At 39.3% G+C, this 21,116-nt stretch overlaps 1 protein-coding gene across 11 annotated transcripts in view; it reads right to left on the reverse strand.

Moving 5' to 3' along the window:
- The window catches only part of MTHFD1L (methylenetetrahydrofolate dehydrogenase (NADP+ dependent) 1 like), a 283,519-nt gene that overhangs the window by 218,273 nt on the left and 44,130 nt on the right, over nt 1-21,116 (reverse strand). For all 11 annotated transcript variants that reach the window (XR_009506127.1, XR_009506128.1, XR_009506129.1 and 8 more), the window contains exons 12-16: nt 10,329-10,465; nt 8,804-8,850; nt 6,427-6,534; nt 5,469-5,543; nt 3,811-3,913 (exon numbers count right to left, since the gene is read on the reverse strand). Coding sequence is in view for 8 of the 11 variants with exons in the window: in XM_059940989.1 (XP_059796972.1) it covers nt 3,811-3,913; nt 5,469-5,543; nt 6,427-6,534; nt 8,804-8,850; nt 10,329-10,465 (470 nt within the window). In the remaining 3 variants the exon portion in view is untranslated. The remainder of the gene's footprint in view (nt 1-3,810; nt 3,914-5,468; nt 5,544-6,426; nt 6,535-8,803; nt 8,851-10,328; nt 10,466-21,116) is intronic.

The raw sequence follows: 21,116 nt of genomic DNA on the forward strand, positions 1-21,116 counted from the left end.
TAGCAAGGATCAATAAAACTAAAAGCTGGTTCTTTGAGAAAATAAACAAAATTGATGAACCATTAGCCAGACTCACCAAGAAAAAGAGGGAGGGGACTCAAATCAATAAAATTAGAAATGAAAAAGGAGATGTTACAACAGACACTGCAGAAATACAAAGCATCCTAAGAGACTACTACAGGCAACTCTATGCCAATAAAATGAACAACCTGGAAGAAATGGACAAATTCTTAGAAAGGTATAACCTCTCAAGACTGAACCAGGAAGAAACAGAAAATATGAACATACCAATTACAAGTAACAAAATTGAAACTGTGATTAAAAATCTTCCAACAAACAAAAGTCCAGGACCAGATGGCTTCACAGGTGAATTCTATCAAACATTTAGAGAAGAGCTAACACCCATCCTTCTCAAAATCTTCCAAAAAATTGCAGAGGAAGGAACACTCCCAAACTCATTCTATGAGGCCACCATCACCCTGATACCAAAACCAGACAAAGATACTACAAGAAAAGAAAATTACAGACCAATATCACTGATGAATATAGATGCAAAAATCCTCAACAAAATACTAGGAAACAGAATCCAACAACACATTCAAAGGATCATACACCATGATCAAGTGGGATTTATCCCAGGGATGCAAGGATTCCTCAATATGAGCAAATCAATCAATGTGATACACCATACTAACAAACTGAAGAATAAAAACCATATGATCATCTCAATAGATGCAGAAAAAGCTTTTGACAAAATTCAACACCCATTTCTGATAAAAACTCTCCAGAAAGTGGGCACAGAAGGAACCTACCTCGACATAATAAAGGCCATATATGACAAACCCACAGCAAACGTCATTCTCAATGGTGAAAAACTGAAAGCATTTCCTCTAAGATCAGGAACACAACAAGGATGTCCACTCTCACCACTATTATTCAACATAGTTTTGGAAGTCCTAGCCACGGCAATCAGAGAAGAAAAAGAAATAAAAGGAATCCAAATTGGAAAAGAAAAAGTAAAACTCTCACTGTTTGCAGATGACATGATACTATATATAGAGAATCCTAAAGATGCCATTAGAAAACTACTAGAGCTAATCAATGAATTTGGTAAAGTTGCAGGATACAAAATTAATGCACAGAAATCTCTTGCATTCCTATACACTAATGATGAAAAATCTGAAAGAGAAATTATGGAAACACTCCCATTTACCATTGCAACAAAAAGTATAAACTACCGAGGAAAAAAACCTACCTAGGGAGACAATACACCTGTATGCAGAAAACTATAAGACACTGATGAAACAAATTAAAGATGATACCAACAGATGGAGAGATATACCATGTTCTTGGATTGGAAGAATCAATACTGTGAAAATGACTATACTACCCAAAGCAATCTACAGCTTCAATGCAATCCCTATCAAATTACCAATGGCATTTTTTATGGAACTAGAACAAAAAAATCTTAAAATGTGTATGGAGACACAAAAGGCCCCGAATAGCCAAAGCAGTCTTGAGGGAAAAAAACGGAGCTGGAGGAATCAGACTCCCTGACTTCAGACTATACTACAAAGCTACAGTAATCAAGAAAATATGGTACTGGCACAAAAACAGAAACATAGATCAATGGAACAAGATAGAAAGCCCAGAGGTAAACCCACGCACCTATGGTCAACTAATCTATGACAAATGTGGCAAGGATATACAATGGAGAAAAGACAGTGTCTTCAATAAGTGGTGCTGGGAAAACTGGACAGCTACATGTAAAAGAATGAAATTAGAACACTCCTTAACACCATACACAAAAATAAACTCCAAATGGATTTGAGACCTAAATGGAAGACCGGACACTATAAAACTCTTAGAGGAAAACATAGGAAGAATACTCTTTGACATAAATCACAGCAAGATCTTTTTTGATCCACCTCCTAGAGTAATGGAAATAAAAACAAAAATAAACAAATGGGACCTAATGAAACTTCAAAGCTTTTGCAGAGCAAAGGAAACCATAAACAAGACGAAAAGACAACCCTCAAAATGGGAGAAAATATTTGCAAACGAATCAACAAAGGATTAATCTCCAAAATATATAAACAGCTCATGCAGTTCAATATTAAAGAAACACACAACCCAATCCAAAAATGGGCAGAAGACCTAAATAGACATTTCTCTAAAGAAGTCATACAGATGGCCAAGAAGCACATGACAAGCTGCTCAACATCACTAATTATTAGAGAAATGCAAATCAAAACTACAATGAGGTATCACCTCACACCAGTTAGAATGGGCATCATCAGAAAATCTACAAACAACAAATGCTGGAGGGGTTGTGGAGAAAAGGGAACCCTCTTGCATTGTTGGTGGGAATGTAAATGGATACAGCCACTATGGAGAACAGTATGGAGGTTCCTTAAAAAACTAAAAATAGAATTACCATATGATCCAGCAATCCCACTACTGGGCATATACCCAGAGAAAACCATAATTCAAAGAGACACATGCACCCCAATGTTCACTGCAGCACTATTTACAATAGCCAGGTCATGGAAGCCACCTAAATGCCCATCGATAGACGAATGGATAAAGATGTGGTACATATATACAATGGAATGTTAGTCAGCCATAAAGAGGAACGAAATTGGGTCATTTGTAGAGACGTGGATGGATCTAGAGACTGTCATACAGAGTGAAGTAAGTCAGAAAGAGAAAAACAAATATCATATATTAACGCATGTATGTGGAACCTAGAAAAATGGTACAGATGAACCGGTTTGCAGGGCAGAAATTGAGACACAGATGTAGAGAACAAACGTATGGACACCAAGGGGGGAAAGCAGCGGTGGGTGAGGGTGGTGCTGTGATGAACTGGGCGATTGGGATTGACATGTATACACTGATGTGTATAAAATTGATGACTAATAAGGACCTGCTGTATAAAAAAATAAATAAAATAAAATTCAAAAATTCAAAAAAAAAAAGTTGGAAAAAATCTTGTCATAGTTGGTACTAAAGTAATAGCAGCTGTGATATAATTCTAAAAATAAAAAAATAAAAAAAAAAAAGGAATACACACCATCTAACTCTTTGGTAGGTTTTATCAAGTGCTATTACCACATGCCTGTAATTATATATTACCACCTCCATTTCCACCTCCAAGAGACCGGGGCCCAGAATAGGTATGTGACTGGCTGAGGGGTAGACACCCACTCAACGCTCCTGACTCCACATTTAGTGCTTTTCCCCACTATCCCACCCCTGTGGAGGGCAGTGCGGGAGAAGTGAGGGGTGTCACAGCCAAGAGGAAGACAGGGAGGTCAGGACAGATGTCCCACTACCCCACATTTGAAGTGCTGAAGGGGATTCTACTAAGTGGCTGGAAGCACTAGACTCAGAGAAAAGATTCTGCACTGAAAATACAAATTTCTAAGCTGCTTAGAGCTAGTGGTGAGGAAGAGAGGAAGAAATTAGAATGGCGGGTAGAGAGGGCAGCAGGACAATTAAGGGGTGAGACACAGACATTTTTACCTCCAAAGAGAATACAGGAGGCCACAGATGAGACAGGAAAAAAGTAATTTTCCTTGGAAATCTGGAAGAGATGGGGTGAATGGGATGAGCTAAGGGTACAGCTTTTTCTCCTAAATAGGAGGCAAGGATGAGAGAAGAGGCTGGTAAAATAAGTGACCAAAATAAATGGAGGGATTATGTAACACAAGCTAGGAAGACAGTGGGAAGAAATACAATTGTGCGTTTATGAGGAGCTCCAGCTGGAAGACACGTCACCCTCCCCATCTAGCCACCAGCACCTACCTCTCTGCCAGGTGATGGTGGAGGGGTCAATGTCAAGACGGGCAAATTTCCTCATTTCCTCTTCTGTCAGAGTGCTTGGATCAGTTTTATTTATTCCCAGTTTCTAATGATTAAGAAGAACAAAATATGTTTTAGAAGGAATAAAAAGCAAGATGGAACCAAATTATCCCTCTACTTTTACCTTCTCCATGACTAGTAAAGCCTTTTTAAAAACTAAGCTGAACTTCAAGTAAATGGTAGGTTAGTCTAACTCATAAATGAATGAGTCCAAACACCTCCTAAAATGGGAGACACAGATATTTGTAATAATACACCCTTTGAAAAACAGGTGACAGTACGCAAAGAATAAGTGCCGTATTGTCTGTCATGGCCTGAGGCTCTCTACGTGGTCACCACGTGCCATGCACAGAAGGGGCATAAAACTTCCATCTAACTGATGCTCCAGTTCACTAGTTGCTCTTTTCAGATACAAATACCAATAATTTTTTTTTTAACAATTTCCTCTTTTATTTATTTATTTTATTTTTATTTTTGGCTGTGTTGGGTCTTCGTTGCTATGCGCAGGCTTTCTCTAGTTGTGGCGAGCGGGGGCTACTCTTCGTTGCGGTGTGCGGGCTTCTCGTTGCAGTGGCTTCTCTTGTTGTGGAGCATGGGCTCTAGGCGCGTGGGCTTCAGTAGTTGTGGCACACGGGCTCAGTAGTTGTGGCTCGCAGGCTCTAGAGCTCAGGCCCAGTAGTAGTGGCACACGGGCTTCGCTGCTCCGAGGCATGTGGGATCTTCCCAGACCAGGGATCGAACCTGTATCCCTTGCACTGGCAGGCAGATTCTTAACCACTGTGCCACCAGGGAAGTCCCTACCAATAATTTAAGTAACAATTATGTCTACGTTTTCAAGTTATTTCTAATTCCACAAGAAAAGAAATTAAAACTTTTAAAGCATCTCTTTCTATAAAGAAAACACTCTAACAAAGTGGTTTTTGATAAAGTATAAGAAAAGAATCTGGGAAACAAACTATAAACGTTGGAGCTGCTGAGGATACCATATTGTGCGTTATTCTCAACAAACTGAAGTTGGTTCAGTAAGAAGCCAGGGGATGAATTTTTTAAACCAATTCTCACCAACCAGTGGCTGTAGATTATACCATTAAAGTTATTTTTTAACCTCTGAAAAAAAGCAAAGGGAAAATCTATGTGATAGTAGGGCATTAAGTAGCAAACAGCACTAGAAAATGGTAAAATGGATAAGAATTAAGAGCACATCCACAAATACAATCTTAGAATCTTGCTACAATAAAAACTGAAATAGATGAATTTTCAAAGTCTTTCTTAGAACGTTAAGAAATGCCATGAGAAAGGAAGACTCCTGGCAAATCCTCATTTGTTAGTTGACTAGAGTTCTCAGCAGAGCGGTGCTCTCGTTTTATAGATGAAGAAGCTGACATCTATAAGGGTGAACTAATTTGTCCACCTGCTTTTTGGTGCAGGATCAAGGCCTCAGGCATCTAGTTCTGGGCAATCTCTGTTACATTGTTCTGTCTATTTAGAGTTCAATATCCAAAAAAAGCAACTGAAAACCAAAATCAAACCAAGTTCAAAATTTCTGGTTCTGATGTTTCCAGGGTATTTTCTTTTTAAAGAACCATTAACTAGAAACTTACTTTCAGCCGAGCAAGTTGAATTTTTGAAAATTCTCTAACACCATTCACTGAAGCAACCAGTCGATTATACAGCGCCTAGAAACGCAAAATAAAAACAAAACTCACAAAAGTTTAAGGACCAACCATGAACTTGGACAATTTACAGAATATGACAAAGTTCATTACATTTATAACCAAACTGTTTAGATTACAGACCCTATTAAAATTCTTGGTTAATGTAAACAATTTAGACTGAAGTTCTGTCATTTTAATAAATCTGACTAGATCTGCAATAATGCACATTGTAAAGAGCTTGTATGAAAATACATTTCTTGATCTACGGCCTTATAACTATCAAATTAAAATTTATCTCTATATTTATTTTTGGCTTCAAAAACTCACTAGGGAGTTAGTTTAATTGGAGAATGTCAGGACCTTTGTAAAATGTGTCAGAAATTCCCATTTTTATCCATGTCCTATGTCTATGAGGAATTAGCATCTAGTAGTCTGTCCCCTTCAGGTGTGTGATTTACCTCTCAGACCCTACAGCCCTGAGGCCCAAAAAGGGGGTCTGACCTGTTTAGCAGGGCATCTAGGATAGCTGCCTGTAACATCAGAATCTTAAAAAGATATCTCTCCAACCCCCTTAGCAGAGACCAGAGATTACACCCATGGGCAAAACTAAGAGAACTTGTCTACCAATTACCTTTAAAAGTAAAGGTTCGTCTTGAAGACAACTTGGCTTAAAAAGTGCAACTAGCATAATTCTCCCAATAACTTGGTAGTGGTCATAAACTCATTTGAGAATCTTACCAAAGTATAGATCCTCTCCTTAAGAAATAAGGACATATATACAATTCACAACATTTTGAATAGAATTTCAGAGAACTTTCGGACTCCAAAAGTTTTTTCATGAATTCCTTAATCCAGGAATCCCAGGAAAAGATGCCCAAAATGGCCAACAAGGAGCCTTTCTCACCTTATCTGTTTGAGTATTTTCATGCAAAATCCTTGTGTCGATAGCAGCGGCCAACAAGTTATTAGCAGCGGTGATGGCATGGATATCCCCAGTCAGGTGAAGGTTGAACTATAGAATGAAACGAAAACACCTTCCTACTTGTTTCAAACAACCATTGCAGTACTGAAGGACTTGCCGAATAAACAAAATATTATGCTAATGACATACCCTTACAATGCTTAGGATATGTTTTATATAGCCTGAATCCGAAGATCAGAAAATGTCAGAGTCTTCCACTTGACAACAAAGAACACTTGCACAGACTTTCTATTGCAAATTCTTCCTTTCTCAGGTTAAGAGTGAAACAATTCTGATGGACTTAATGATTGGATTCCTTATTTTGGTTTTCTTTTTTCATGTACTGTTTTATAATTAAGAAAATAGTACCATATCAAATATACTTTGGAATAAGGCAGGGAATAAAACACACAGTAGCAATAGAATAATACAGAATGTGACAGCCTGAGAAAAAGAAAAAAAGTATCACTCTCACAACTCTCTATTTCTGTTATTTTTCTTCTAATCTTATGTGCACACATGATTACTATTTGTAGAATCAGCATGTTTGTAATTTGCTAACTTCTTCAGATAGTTCTAACTACCTTGTCCCTCAGTTTGGCCCAACTTGGGCCATGCAGGTGATGCCATATGACAGCAGGTCACCAGCGCCCTTTCAGTACTCGATGGCACAACCCTGAGCTGTTCCCCAGGCCACGTTCCTTACACTCCATCCCCAACCTGGCCCCCTGGCTCTGGAGCTTCCTGGCTTGTGACTGTTACTCATCCTCCTGCAGATGTGAGGCCTGGGACTATTTTTCTCAGCCAAGCCTTGACTATTCTTTCTCACTCCCACCCCCAATATTTGACAATTATCCAAAATTTCCCTCTAGCTTCCATGATGCTCACATCTCTGTGGGTAAAAAAAAAAAACCTTTCCTATTCCTTCAACAAAATCAACAAATATTTCCTAGTGAGCACCTCCTACGTGCTGGGCACACTGCTAAGTGCTGGGGCCCAGGGGGTCTAACTCCTCACGGCCGATGGAACCACACGGAGGTAAACACAGAGCAGAAGGGGATCCGTGGGATGGAACAGAACCTCGACGGAGCAGGTACCATTTGAAATGTGAGCTGAGCAGGGAAGGCAGGAAAGGAAGGGAAGACCATTCCAGGCTTGGAACCAAGAGACAACAGGGCAAGGAGTTTGACAGGGTGGAGAGAGGGAGGGTGGCGTGGGAACCTGAGACACTGGGGGCGGAGAGACGGCCAGAGCGGCAGCACACAGGGAGTGGCCGTGCTGTGCTGGACGGAGAGTGATGGAGTAACTGCTGAAACACAGGCAACAGAAAAGGACATGGGCTTTAAGAAGACTTCTCAGGACCTGAACCAAGAGGCTGATGTGGAGAGTGGCACTGACAAGACCTGGTCACTGGTTAAATCCAGGGGACAAGGAAGTGTTAATACAGGTTGTAGAAACTGGTCTTGTAGAAATACGAATTGACACCATTGGCCTATTTGGACCATTTTTTTTTGGAACTATGGTTGTCCCTCAGTATCCATAGGGAATTGGTTTCAGGACCCCACAGATAGCAAAAACCACAGACCCTCAAAGTCCCTTATGTAAAATAGTGTAGTATTTGCATATAACATACTCTCATCCTCCGGTATAATCTAAATCATCACTAGACTACTTATAATACTCAATACAATGTGACTGTTACAAAAATAGTTACCAGCGTGCATTAAATTCAAGTTTTGCTTTTTGGAACTTTCTGGAAAATTTTTTTTCCTGAGTATTTTCAAGCTGCAGTTGGTCAAAACCATGGATGTGGAACCTGTGGATACAGATGAGCGACTGGATTTGATTCTGGAGTCTCAGTTCACAGAAGTGAAGAGTCCAGGCCTTCCTGAATTTGGCAGTATAACAGATGATTGATGGAGATAGAGCTCTGCATCCTCTCATCCAGAACCCTTGAGGTGGGTTTTGGGATTCAGAATTTTTTGGAATGTAGAAAGGTAGTGTGATGGACACATAATTTATTTATAAAACATTCCAAGCAGGGTCCAGGTCAGCATCCATTAATTAAAAATAATATTTCTGCAGCAAAATATATGAATATTTACACCAAGCGGCATAGACAAAATCCATAAGTAGCTCATTAACAGTAAATGTCAGGTTTTCCCCCAAATGGGTCAGGCAAACATTTCCGGTTTTCAGAGCCTTCAGAACTTTGCGATCGAGGATAAAGTACTGTGGGCCTGTATTTATAGAAGCACAGAGAAAACGTTCCAAGGAGGGAAAAACAGTGACACAAGACACATGTCTCTTGGAATCTTACCTCTTCCATAGGGATGACCTGGGCGTATCCGCCACCTGCAGCTCCTCCTAAACAACAGAGCAGGTACCATTTGAAATGAGTTGCCAAGTACAGGAGCCCCAGGGACACAGCCCCCCAAGCCCAACAGGGAGGCACGTACCCCCAAGATGTAATAAAAACAGGCAGTGAGAAATAATACCTCTCAGGCAAAGCAGAACAGAAGGTGAAGAAAGTTCACCCTACATCCCACTATATAATTTAAGGACTTTGGTCCCTTTGTTTAAAAGGGGGGTAAGCAGAATACAGCAAACGTCATTACAGCGAACATGAGATTCTTTTGTTAATTTATTATTAGATCTATGTGGCTATGCTTTCACCTCAATTGCACATGCATTTAAAGTACCAAAAAACTCCTAAATAAAATCTACCTGATCAACAGACTTACACATTACAGACTTCTGTCAGTTTATTTTAGTTAATAGTATGTATGATTTGTCATGCTGCTTATCCCTCAAAATAGTAGAGTTATTACATTAAAAAGACTTCTCTATCCTAAAACAAGGATACCTTCTGTGTCCACATCATTTTACAGTTGACCTTATTTTTATACACTATTTTGCCTCCCGATAATCTGGTAAGCCTAGTACTATATACCTTTTACACTTTTACATACGCGGCTCAGAGAAGTTATTACATGCGGCTCAGAGAAGTTATGACATGCGGCTCAGAGAAGTTATGACTGGCTAAAGGTCACACAGCGGTAAGAGACACAGCCACAAATAAAACCCCAGCCTTCTTGCCCACGTCTAGTGTTCACTGCACTACATAATGTATGACATTCTAAGAGTACTTAAAGTTAGGAGTTGTTAATATTTGTAACAGTAATATAAATATAATACTGCTAAAAACCACAAAGTACCAAGAACAAGCAGTAATTGCAGCAGTAAAGGCTATTATAAAGTGAGCTGAAGAATGATTCACAATAAATCCATGAAGAAAGACTAGTGACTGTGGAGGTGCCAGATCTTAGCGCAACCATAGCCACAGAGGAATTTCATCACATCTCCCGGTCCACAGCCAGCTTCCAGAGCTCCTCAGGGCCCACGCAGCAACTCCGACGACATGAGGCTTGGGGCTGACCTAAGGGATCTCTGAACGGTTTGGATGGAAAGACCTTTTAGCTTGGCTGGGATGACAAAACACCAATATGAACAGCAGAGTTTCAAAACCGCTCGGCAAAGAAGGTACTGATGAAATGGAAGGCTTCTGCTCAAGGCTGGAGTCCTGAGCGAGAGCCCAACCATCGCTCAAGGGAAGCAAGGGAATCGGCTTCCGGAGGGGCTCCGCTGAGACCTCCCCCTGAAGCTCTCTCTGCGGGAGGATCATGTTGGGGCGACCTACTGAATGTGCAGGGCGGCGGGTGAGGGGTGGAGGGCTGCGGGAGTGCACGTAGAGATGAAATGTACCAGCTCATCTAGTAAGTTGTAATTCCACATTTGTTGGTGATAAATTTTGCTCTGAAAAATATACTAGTTAAACAAGCTACCTTTAACTCCAAAAGTCGGTCCTTGAGAAGGCTGCCTCAGACAGGCAAAGGAGTTGATGTTCAGGTGCGCAGTCAATGCCTGCACGAGCCCAATGGTAACTGTACTTTTCCCTTCTCCAAGAGGGGTGGGTGTGATCCTGGTTTGGGGGAAAAAGAATAGTAAATTTCATATTTTCTAGACAACCTATGCACAATCAATCTGTGGTACAAGAACCAACTCGGAGGAGACCGGTAGAGACCAGGCCACTCCAGAATCACTGAATCATTCAACCTCCTTGGATCTTTTTATGGTCTACCCACGTCACAAAGGCCGCGCTTAAGCTAAAGTCAAGATATAGACATACCTTTACCAAGAGTGCCAAGAAAGAAAAGTTATTCAGCAGTAGTGCCAATAACACTATCAACTTAAAGAAATGGCAAAGAATTATCCATCAAAATGATTTAAATAATTAAGCTGATGTCATTTTCTTGCTGATGGGTAATTTGGCATTTGTTCTTCCAGGGCCATTTACTGAGGGCATTAAGTGGGCACGAGGCCTAAGTCAATGGTCCGTGGGTGGTGGGGCATGGCCAGACTCTCATTTTAGAAGGGATTCTAATGTCCCCATTCATCCATCTCCTTCTAGATATCAGTGTCCGGGGCTTGTCCAGCCATGTTTAAACACAAGCTGTCCTGGAGGCTCATTACCTCCAGGGTGGCCCGTTCATTTCCTGATAGCTTTTACAGTTAGACAAGTTCTTTGTCCTAAAGAGGAGATATCTGCATTCCTGTAGCTTCCTACAGACACACTCAGCTTCTCCCTTCCCATACAACAACCCTTCCAGTATTTGGAAGGAATAAGTCCACAGCTCCTAAGCACACTAAGGAGGTTAACTCTGCCCTGGGAGCTCACTGTTGAGCACGCACCCTACAAAGCCAAGCATCAGAGGCTCACAACATCAAAGAATTAAGTAATGGGACAGGCGTATATTACATTCCCAAGTAAAGACCCATGAAATTGTTCCTTGGCATATTCTAACCACTGTTACAAGTTTAAAAACTTATTTTGCCTTACAATTTAGTCTTCTGTGGGTTAGATGCTGTGAGCCAGATTGTCTAGGACACTCAACCACAACAAAACTGATGACAGGGTTTTCTGACCCATAAAACCCAGCGGTGTGACCACAAAGAAGTAATACGACTATCTCCGTCCACCACAGCAATACAATCAATCACTCTTTCAGCAAATATTTCTTAAGTACCACTGTGTCCAGGTAAGTAGACCCCGGGGACACGGTGATGACCACACTGGACTCCACTGCTGACCTCACAGAGCTTATGGCCGATGGGAGACGTGGAGAGATAAATCGGCAGTTGCAATGAATGTGAGAAACACTGAGACAGAGGAAACAGGGCAATTACACTATATTATGAGAGCCCATAGGAGGACGATCTAAGTAGACTTGGGACAGCAGGGAAGGCTTCCTGGCCGAAGTAACATCTAAGCTGAGACCTGACAAATGAATAAGCGTTCGCCAGATAAAAGTGAGGGTGGGTTTGGGGTAGTTAATATGCTAGGTTCTGTGCTTTATATTTGTTGCGTTAATCTTCATTTGATAAATGAGGACACTAAGGCACAGGAATTTTAAGTATCCTGCCCAAGGCCACACAATTAGTAAGCAGTAGAGCTGGAAATTAAACCCAGGCAAGTCATCTGACTTCACTAGGTTATTTCTATGGATGGAAATCATTATCGATAATGAGTAATTTAAAGCATGGGAATGGGGACGATCAGTCAGTGGAGTGAACAGAGTACAAAAGGGATAAAGACAGAATTGTTAAGAACATTGCCTCATGGGGAATAGCTAGAAGAGAGCAAAGGGAAACTAAGAAGGAGCAGTATTAAGTTAGGGAAACCCTGACTGGAGGCAGAGGTGTGGCAGGGGAATCTCCGAAGGGAGCCATGGAAGCGTCCACAGACTCAAATGCAGTCCAGTGAAAAGCGGTCACTGGATTTAGCAACAAGGAGGCCACTGGGAGGGAGCTAGTGATCCCACTGGAATGCTCCTCGGTGACGTACACTTCCAACCAAGAGCCACAGGCATCACGATCTTACGTAAAGAAAATGCAGGTCAGATGTAGGGTGGATTAAGTACTGTACTGGTATTTACTTCTTGCAAAGGAATAGAGGCTTTACTTAAATGTGTCACATGAAGGATTACATTTTCATCCCTAAGGATACGCTCACAATGCTGCTGGAGAGAGCCAAAAGCAGACACACCCAGAGATGACCTCCCAAAAACTTCAGCTAAGCATCCAACTCTTAATGAGAAACACAGGACTGCGGAGCGTTCTGCCAACTGATACAATTCGGGAAAATCAGAAAGTAGGAAGTATTTATGGGGAGCAATCAAAGGAGAGCTACCATAAAAATTTTATTTCACCTCATTCCTACATTTGGCATCAAAATTTGGCTTAATTGTCGTCTCACGATCCTTAGCTCACATTCCAAACTATCAAGTTGACTGAGGAAAGAATGAGCAGCATGTTAACCTAATTTTTTTTTTTCTGTAAGAGCCTGGAGTTCATGGAAATGGAGCTGTGGGTTCTGCTCATTATCTTCCTCGTCTTCTCCTAGGATATTTATCTGCTCCCTCCAACTTCCCACAGGACTCATTTCGTGCTTATTATCTAACTTTTCAGGGGGCATTATGACTACAAGCTTGCTGAGGTGAAGGACTATTTCCATTGCGTTTCTGTCACATGTCCAGGCATAGATGAGCAAAAAACATTAGAAAAAGGAATGACACCTTGTCTAAGACAAATGTTATTCACTGTCAACTACAGTAAAAATGAATTGAACGAATCAATTGTCTGTGACAACTTGGACACGTACTAAAAGAAGCTTACCATTTGCTGAAAGGTCAAAGAGACTGCTTATGCAGAGAGAAGTCATAAAACCAATCCGTTCTCAAAATCTAGAATCCTGTTGGACAGTATTATTGCCATTAGCCATGGGTCGAACCATGAACTCCAACACTCTTTGCTTGGAAGGTCTTTTAACACCTTTTTAAACTAACAATAAAAATGGATAACCAGGACTTGCGTGGAAGGGGAGAGGCAGTACGTTGAAAGGAGTGCCTCTGGAGTGTGGATTTCCGGAGCTTGGAACCGTGTGGCTGACAGGGTCTTGGTGCTCCAGCCAGGTGTCAGGCCTGTGTCTCTGAGGTGGGAGAGCCAATTTCAGGACATTGGTTCACCAGAGACTTCCCGGCTCCACACAGTATCAAACGGCAAAAGTTCTCCCAGATATCTCCAACTCAATGATAAGACCCAGCTCCACTCAATGACCAGCAGTCATACAGTGCTGGACACCCTATGCCAAACAACTAGCAAGACAGGAACACAACCCCACCCATTAGCAGAGAGGCTGCCTAAAATCATAATAAGGTCACAGACATCCCAAAACACACCACTGGACGCGGTACTGCCCACCAGAAAGACAAGATCCAGGCTCATCCACCAGAACACAGGCACTAGCCTACACAACCCACTGAACCAACCTTAGCCACTGGGGGCAGACACCAAAAACAACGGGAACTACGAACCTGCAGCCTGTGAAAAGGAGACTCCAAACACAGTAAGTTAAGCAAAATGAGAAGACAGAGAAATGCACAGCAGATGAAGGCACAAGGCAAAAACCCACCAGACCAAACAAATGAAGAGGAAATAGGCAGTCCACCTGAAAAAGAATTCAGAGTAATGATAGTAAAGATGATCCAAAATCTTGGAAATAGAATGGAGAAAATACAAGAAATGTTTAACAAGGACCTAGAAGAACTAAAGAGCAAACAAACAATGATGAACAACACAATAAATGAAATCAAAAATACTCTAGAAGGAATCAATAACAGAATAACTGAGACAGAACGGATAAGTGACCTGGAAGATAAAATAGTGGAAATAACTACCGCAGAGCAGAATAAAGAAAAAAGAATGAAAAGAATTGAGGACAGTCTCAGAGACCTTTGGGACAACATTAAATGCACCAACATGTGACTTATAGGGGTCCCAGAAGAAGAAGAAAAAAAGAAAGAGTCTGAGAAAATATTTGAAGAGATTATAGTAGAAAACTTCCCTAATATGGGAAAGGAAATAGTCAACCAAGTCCAGCAAGCACAGAGAGTCCCATACAGGATAAATCCAAGGAGAAACACGCCAAGACACATATTAATCAAATTATCAAATATTAAATACAAAGAAAAAATATTAAAAGCAGCAAGGGAAAAACAACAAATAATATACAAGGGAATCCCCATAAGGTTAACAGCTGATCTTTCAGCAGAAACTCTGCAAGCCAGAAGGAAGTGGCAGGACATATTTAAAGTGCTGAAAGGGTAAAACCTACAACCAAGATTACTCTACCCAGCAAGGACCTCATTCAGATTAGACGGAGAAATTAAAATCTCTACAGACAAGCAAAAGCTAAGAGAATTCAGCACCACCAAACCAGCTTTACAACAAATGCTAAAGGAACTTCTCTAGGAAGGAAACACAGGAGAAGGAAAACACCTACAAAAACAAACCCAGAACAATTAAGAAAATGGTAATAGGAACCTACATATCGATAACTACCTTAAATGTAAATGGATTAAATGCTCCAAGCAAAAGACAGACTGGCTGAATGGGTATAAAAACAACACGCATATATATGCTGCCTGCAAGAGACCCACTTCAGACCTAGGGACACATACAGACTGAAAGTGAGGGGATGGAAAAAGATATTCCATGCAAATGGAAATCAAAAGAAAGCTGGAGTAGCAATTCTGCTATCAGACAAAATAGACTATAAAATAAAGACTGCTTACAACAGACAAAGAAGGACACTACATAATGATCAAGGGATCAATCCAAGAAGAAGCTATAACAATTGTAAATAATAATGCACCCAACATAGGAGCACCTCAATACATAAGGCAAATGCTAACAGCCATAAAAGGGGAAATTGACAGTAACACAATCATAGTAAGGGACTTTAACACCCCACTTTCACCAATGGACAGATCATCCAAAATGAAAATAAATAAGGAAACACAAGCTTTAAATGATACATTAAACAAGATGGACTTAATTGATATTTATAGGACATTCCATCCAAAAACAACAGAGTACACTTTCTTCTCAAGCGCTCATGGAACATTCTCCAGGATAAATCATATCTTGGGTCACAAATCAAGCCTTGGTAAATTTAAGAAAATTGAAATCTCATCAAGTATCCTTTCCGACCACAATGCTATGAGAGTAGATATCAATTACAGGAAAAAAATCTGTAAAAAATACAAACACATGAAGGCTACACAATACACTACTTAATAACCAACAGATCACTGAAGAAATCAAAGAGGAAATCAAAAAATACCTAGAAACAAATGACAATGAAAACACGATGACCCAAAACCTACGGGATACAGCAAAAGCAGCTCTAAGAGGGAAGTTTATAGCAATAAAATCCTACCTCAAGAAACAAGAAACATCTCAAATAAACAATCTAACCTTACACCTAAAGCAATTAGAGAAAGAACAAAAAAACCCCAAAGTTAGCAGAAGGAAAGAAATCATGAAGATCAGATCAGAAATAAATGAAAAAGAAATGAAGGAAACAATAGCAAAGATCAATAAAACTAAAAGCTGGTTTTTTGAGAAGATAAACAAAGTTGATAAACCATTAGTCAGACTCATCAAGAAAAAAAGGGAGAAGACTCATATCAATAGAATTAGAAATGACAAAGGAGAAATAACAACTGACATTGCAGAAATACAAAGGACCATGAGAGATTACTACAAGCAACTCTATGCCAATAATGGACAACCTGGAAGAAATGGACAAATTCTTAGAAAAGCACAACCTTCCAAGACTGAACCAGGAAGAAATAGAAAATGTAAAAAGAACCAATCACAGGCACTGAATTGAGACTGTGATTAAAAATCTTCCAACAAACAAAAGCCCAGGACCAGATGGCTTCACAGGTGAATTCTATCAAACATTTAGAGAAGAGCTAACACCGATCCTTCTAAAACTCTTCCAAAATATAGCAGAGGAAGGAACACTCCCAAATTCATTCTACGAGGCCACCATCACCCTGATACCAAAACCAGACAAAGATGTCACAAAGAAAGAAAACTACAGGCCAATATCACTGATGAACATAGATGCAAAAATCCTAAACAGAGTACTAGCAAACAGAATCCAACAGCACATTAAAAGGATCATACACCATGATCAAGTGGGGTTTATGCCAGGAATGCAAGGATTCTTCAATGTATATAAATCAATCAGTATGATAAACCATATTAACAACTGAAGGAGAAAAACCTTATGATCATCTCAACAGATGCAGAAAAAGCTTTTGACAAAATGCAACACCCATTTATATAAAAACCCTACAGAAAGCAGGCATAGAGGGAACTTACCTCGACATAATAAAGGCCATATATGACAAGCCCACAGCCAACATTGTTCTCAATGGTGAAAAACTGAAACCATTTCCTGTAAGATCAGGAACAAGATAAGGTTGTCCACTCTCACCACTATTATTCAACATAGTTTTGGAAGTTTTAGCCACATCAATTAGAGAAGAAAAAGAAATAAAAGGAACCCAAGTCAGAAAAGAAGAAGTAAAGCTGTCACTGTTTGCAGATGACATGATACTATACATAGAGAATCCTAAAGATGCTACCAGAAAACTACTAGAGCTAATCAATGAATTGGGTAAAGTAGCAGATATAAAATTAATGCACAGAAATCTCTTGTATTCCTATACACTAATGATGAAATATCTGAAAGAGAAATTAAGGAAACACTTCCACTTACCATTTCAACAAAAAGAATAAAATACCTAGGAATAAACCTACCTAAGGAGACAAAAGACCTGTATGCAGAAAACGATAAGACACTGATGAAAGAAACTAAAGATGATACAAACAGATGGAGAGATATACCATATTCTTTTATTGGAAGAATCAACATTGTGAAAATGACTCTACTACTCAAAGCAATCTACAGATTCAGTGCAATCCCTATCCAAGTACCAATGGCATTTTTCACAGAACTAGAACAAAAAATTTCACAATTTGTATGGAAACACAAAAGACCCCAAATAGCCAAAGCAATCTTGAAAAAGAAAAACGGAGCCGGAGGAATCAGGTTCCCAGACTTCAGGCAATACTACAAAGCTACAGTAATCAAGACAGGATGGTACTGGCACAAAAACAGAAATATAGATCAATGGAACAGGATAGAAAACCCAGAGATAAACCCACGCACATATGGTCACCTTATTTTTGATAAAGGAGGCCAGAATATACAATGGAGAAAAGACAACCTCTTCAATAAGTGGTGCTGGGAAAACTGGACAGCTACATGTAAAAGAATGAAATTAGAACACTCCCTAACACCATACACAAAAATAAACTCAAAATGGATTAAAGACCTAAATGTAAGGCCAGACACTATAAAACTCTTAGAGGAAAACATAGGCAGAACACTCTATGACATAAATCACAGCAAGATCCTTTTTGACCCAGCTCCTAGAGAAATGGAAATAAAAACAAAAATAAACAAATGGGACCTAATGAAACTTCAAAGCTTTCGCACAGCAAAGGAAACCATAAAGACGAAAAGACAACCCTCAGAATGGGAGAAAATATTTGCAAATGAAGCAACTGACAAAGGATTAATCTCCAAAATTTACAAGCAGCTCATGCAGCTCAATATCAAAAAAACAAACAACCCAATCCAAAAACGGGAAGAAGACTTAGACATTCAAAAAGAGTCATGTACCACAATGTTCACTGTAGCACTATTTACAATAGCCAAGACATGGAAGCAACCTAAGTGTCCATCGACAGATGAATGGATAAAGAAAATGTGGCACATATATACAATGGAATATTACTCAGCCATAAAAAGAAACGAAATTGAGTTATTTGTAGTGAGATGGATGGACCTAGAGTCTGTCATATAGAGTGAAGTAAGTCAGAAAGAGAAAACAAATACCGTATGGTAACATGTATATATGGAATCTAAAAAAAAAAAAAAAAAAAGGTTCTCAAGAACCTAGGGGCAGGAGAGGAATAAAGACGTAGATGTAGAGAATGGACTTGAGGACACAGGGAGTGGGAAGGGTAAGCTGGGACAAAGTGAGAGAGTGGCATGGACATATATACACTACCAAATGTAAAATAGATAGCTAGTGGGAAGCAGCCGCATAGCACAGGGAGATCAGCCTGGTGCTTTGTGACCACCTAGAGGGTGGGATCAGGAGGGTGGGAAGGAGATGCAAGAGGGAGGAGATATGGGGATATATGTATATGTATAGGTGATTCACTTTGTTATAAAGCAGAAACTAACACACCATTGTAAAGCAATTATACTCCAATAAAGATGTTAAAAAAAAACAATTAGTAAAGCTTGTCCTAAGTCATTAAAAAAAAAATAATAAAGTCTGTTTAAAAAAAAAAAAAAAAAAGGATAGCCATGGTCCATTTGGTTGTTTCCCATCACACTTGACTGAGGCAAATAGTTCAAAGTCCCTGGCCGCTTGTAAATACCTTTGTTCAGCTCTGCCACTAATGTAAATAGAAGAAAAGTTCACAGATATTTAGATAGTTGCACAGGGCAGAAAATCGAAATCTTAGAGGAATCAAAAGAAGTTATTTTTACACTGACCAAAATGGTTTGTAACATTAAAAAATAAACAAAAATAAAATAAAATCAGGTATTTGGCACTCTAGAGAAAAAAATAGTGATGGGAATATTTTCCTTTAATGTGAAATTCAGTCTATTCACACTTTGAATTTGGGCTTCTTTTTTAACTGCTGGGTCCAAGCGATTCAGAGAAATTCTAAAAACTTCTGCATGGAAATCAGTAAAGGGCGGATGGAGACCCATTCTGCATACACTTTCAATGCCCTGCAGCTGCACTCCGAGTCAAGTTCTCAAACAAATTCCTTTTCATTAGTGTAACTAGGAAAATATGTAAAACTCAGGAGACCCTAAGATTCTTTTGGCATATTTCCCTGAACAATTCCCAATACTTTTCATTTTGTCAGGCAGAGCAAATAAAGTGATGTGTAGGTGTAAATACCATGTGAAGTGTAGCTGATGAAATACAGATGACTCTGACGGAAGAAGAAATTCTGAAGTTTGAAGAATAGCTTTTTAAAATGAATTAATCTGTTTTGCATTTGGGTTATTAATAGTAGAAGGTTTTTTTAATCCCATGGTTTTAATATTTTAATCCCACTGTTGATATATTCAAATCACATTTATACATGAACTCAAATGTGCAATAATATTTTGTTATTTAGGTTTACTGAAAAATTACTTGGGCATTTGAATTCTTCTAAAGCATGAGAGAAGACTTATGTTATAGTATTCAGGGATAAAAGCAGGACACAAAATGGTATTTATGGCATGATCTCAATGTGTAAAAAGGATAGATGCAGAGATACAATCCTGGAAGGAAATATAAAAATTTTGAATACTTCTGAGTAATGAGAGATTTCGTTTTCTCCTTCTTTTTACTTTTCTTTACGCTAATTTTTATTCAATGGGTCAGTATTATTTTCAGATTAAAAAAAAGACCTTTCAGAAAAAAGGAAAAAATTCTTCATTTAATGGACAGGTAATTTATATTTCTTTTTTTTTTCTAACATCTTTATTGGAGTATAATTGCTTTACAATGTTGTGTTAGTTGCTGCTGTATAACAAAGTGAATCAGCTATATGTATACATATATCCCCATATCCTCTCCCTCTTGGTCTCCCTCCCACCCTCCCTATCCCACCCCTCTAGGTGGTCACAAAGCACCGAGCTGATCTCCCTGTGCTGTGTGGCTGCTTCCCACTAGCCATCTATTTTTTTATTATTATTTAAAAAAATTTTTATTGGAGTATAGTTGATTTACAATGTTGTGTTAGTTTCCACTGTACAGCAAAGTGAATCAGTTATACATATACATATAACCACTCTTTTTAAGATTCTTTTCCCATGAAGGTCATTACAGAGTATTGAGAAGAGCTCCCTGTGCTATACAGTAGGTCCTTATCACTTATGTATTTTTAATGTAGTAGTGTCTATGTGTCAATCCCAATCTCCCAATTTATCCCTCCCACCCGCTTTCCCTCCTGGTAACCACAAGTTTGTTTTCTACATCTGTGACTCTATTTCTGTTTTGCGAATAAGTTCATCTGTACAATTTTTTTTTTAGATGTCACATATAAGCGATATCATATGATTTTTGTCTTTCTCCATCTGACTTACTTCACTCAGTATGACAATCTCTAGGTCCATCCATGTCGCCGCGAATGGCATTATTTCGTTCTTTTTTATGGCTGAGTAATATTCCGTTGTATATATGCACCACATCCTTTTTTTTTTTTGAGTTCTGCTTTTTTTTGAGTTGTTTTTTTTTAACATCTTTATTGGAGTATAATTGCTTTACAATGGTGTGTTAGTTTCTGCTTTATAACAAAGTGAATCAGCTATACATATACATATAACCCTCTAGGTGGTCACAAAGCACTGAGCTGATCTCCCTGTGCTATGTTGCTGCTTCCCACTAGCTATCTATTTTACATTTGGTAGTGTATATATGTCCATGCCACTCTCTCACTTCCTCCCAGCTTATCCTTCCCCCTCCCCGTGTCCTCAAGTCCATTCTCTACATCTGCATCTTTACTCCTGTCCTGCCCCTAGGTTCTTCAGAACCTTTATTTTTTTTTTTTAGATTCCACATATATGTGTT

Source organism: Balaenoptera ricei, chromosome 12 (genome assembly GCF_028023285.1).
Source record: "Balaenoptera ricei isolate mBalRic1 chromosome 12, mBalRic1.hap2, whole genome shotgun sequence".
NCBI classification, from domain to species: Eukaryota; Metazoa; Chordata; class Mammalia; order Artiodactyla; family Balaenopteridae; genus Balaenoptera; species Balaenoptera ricei.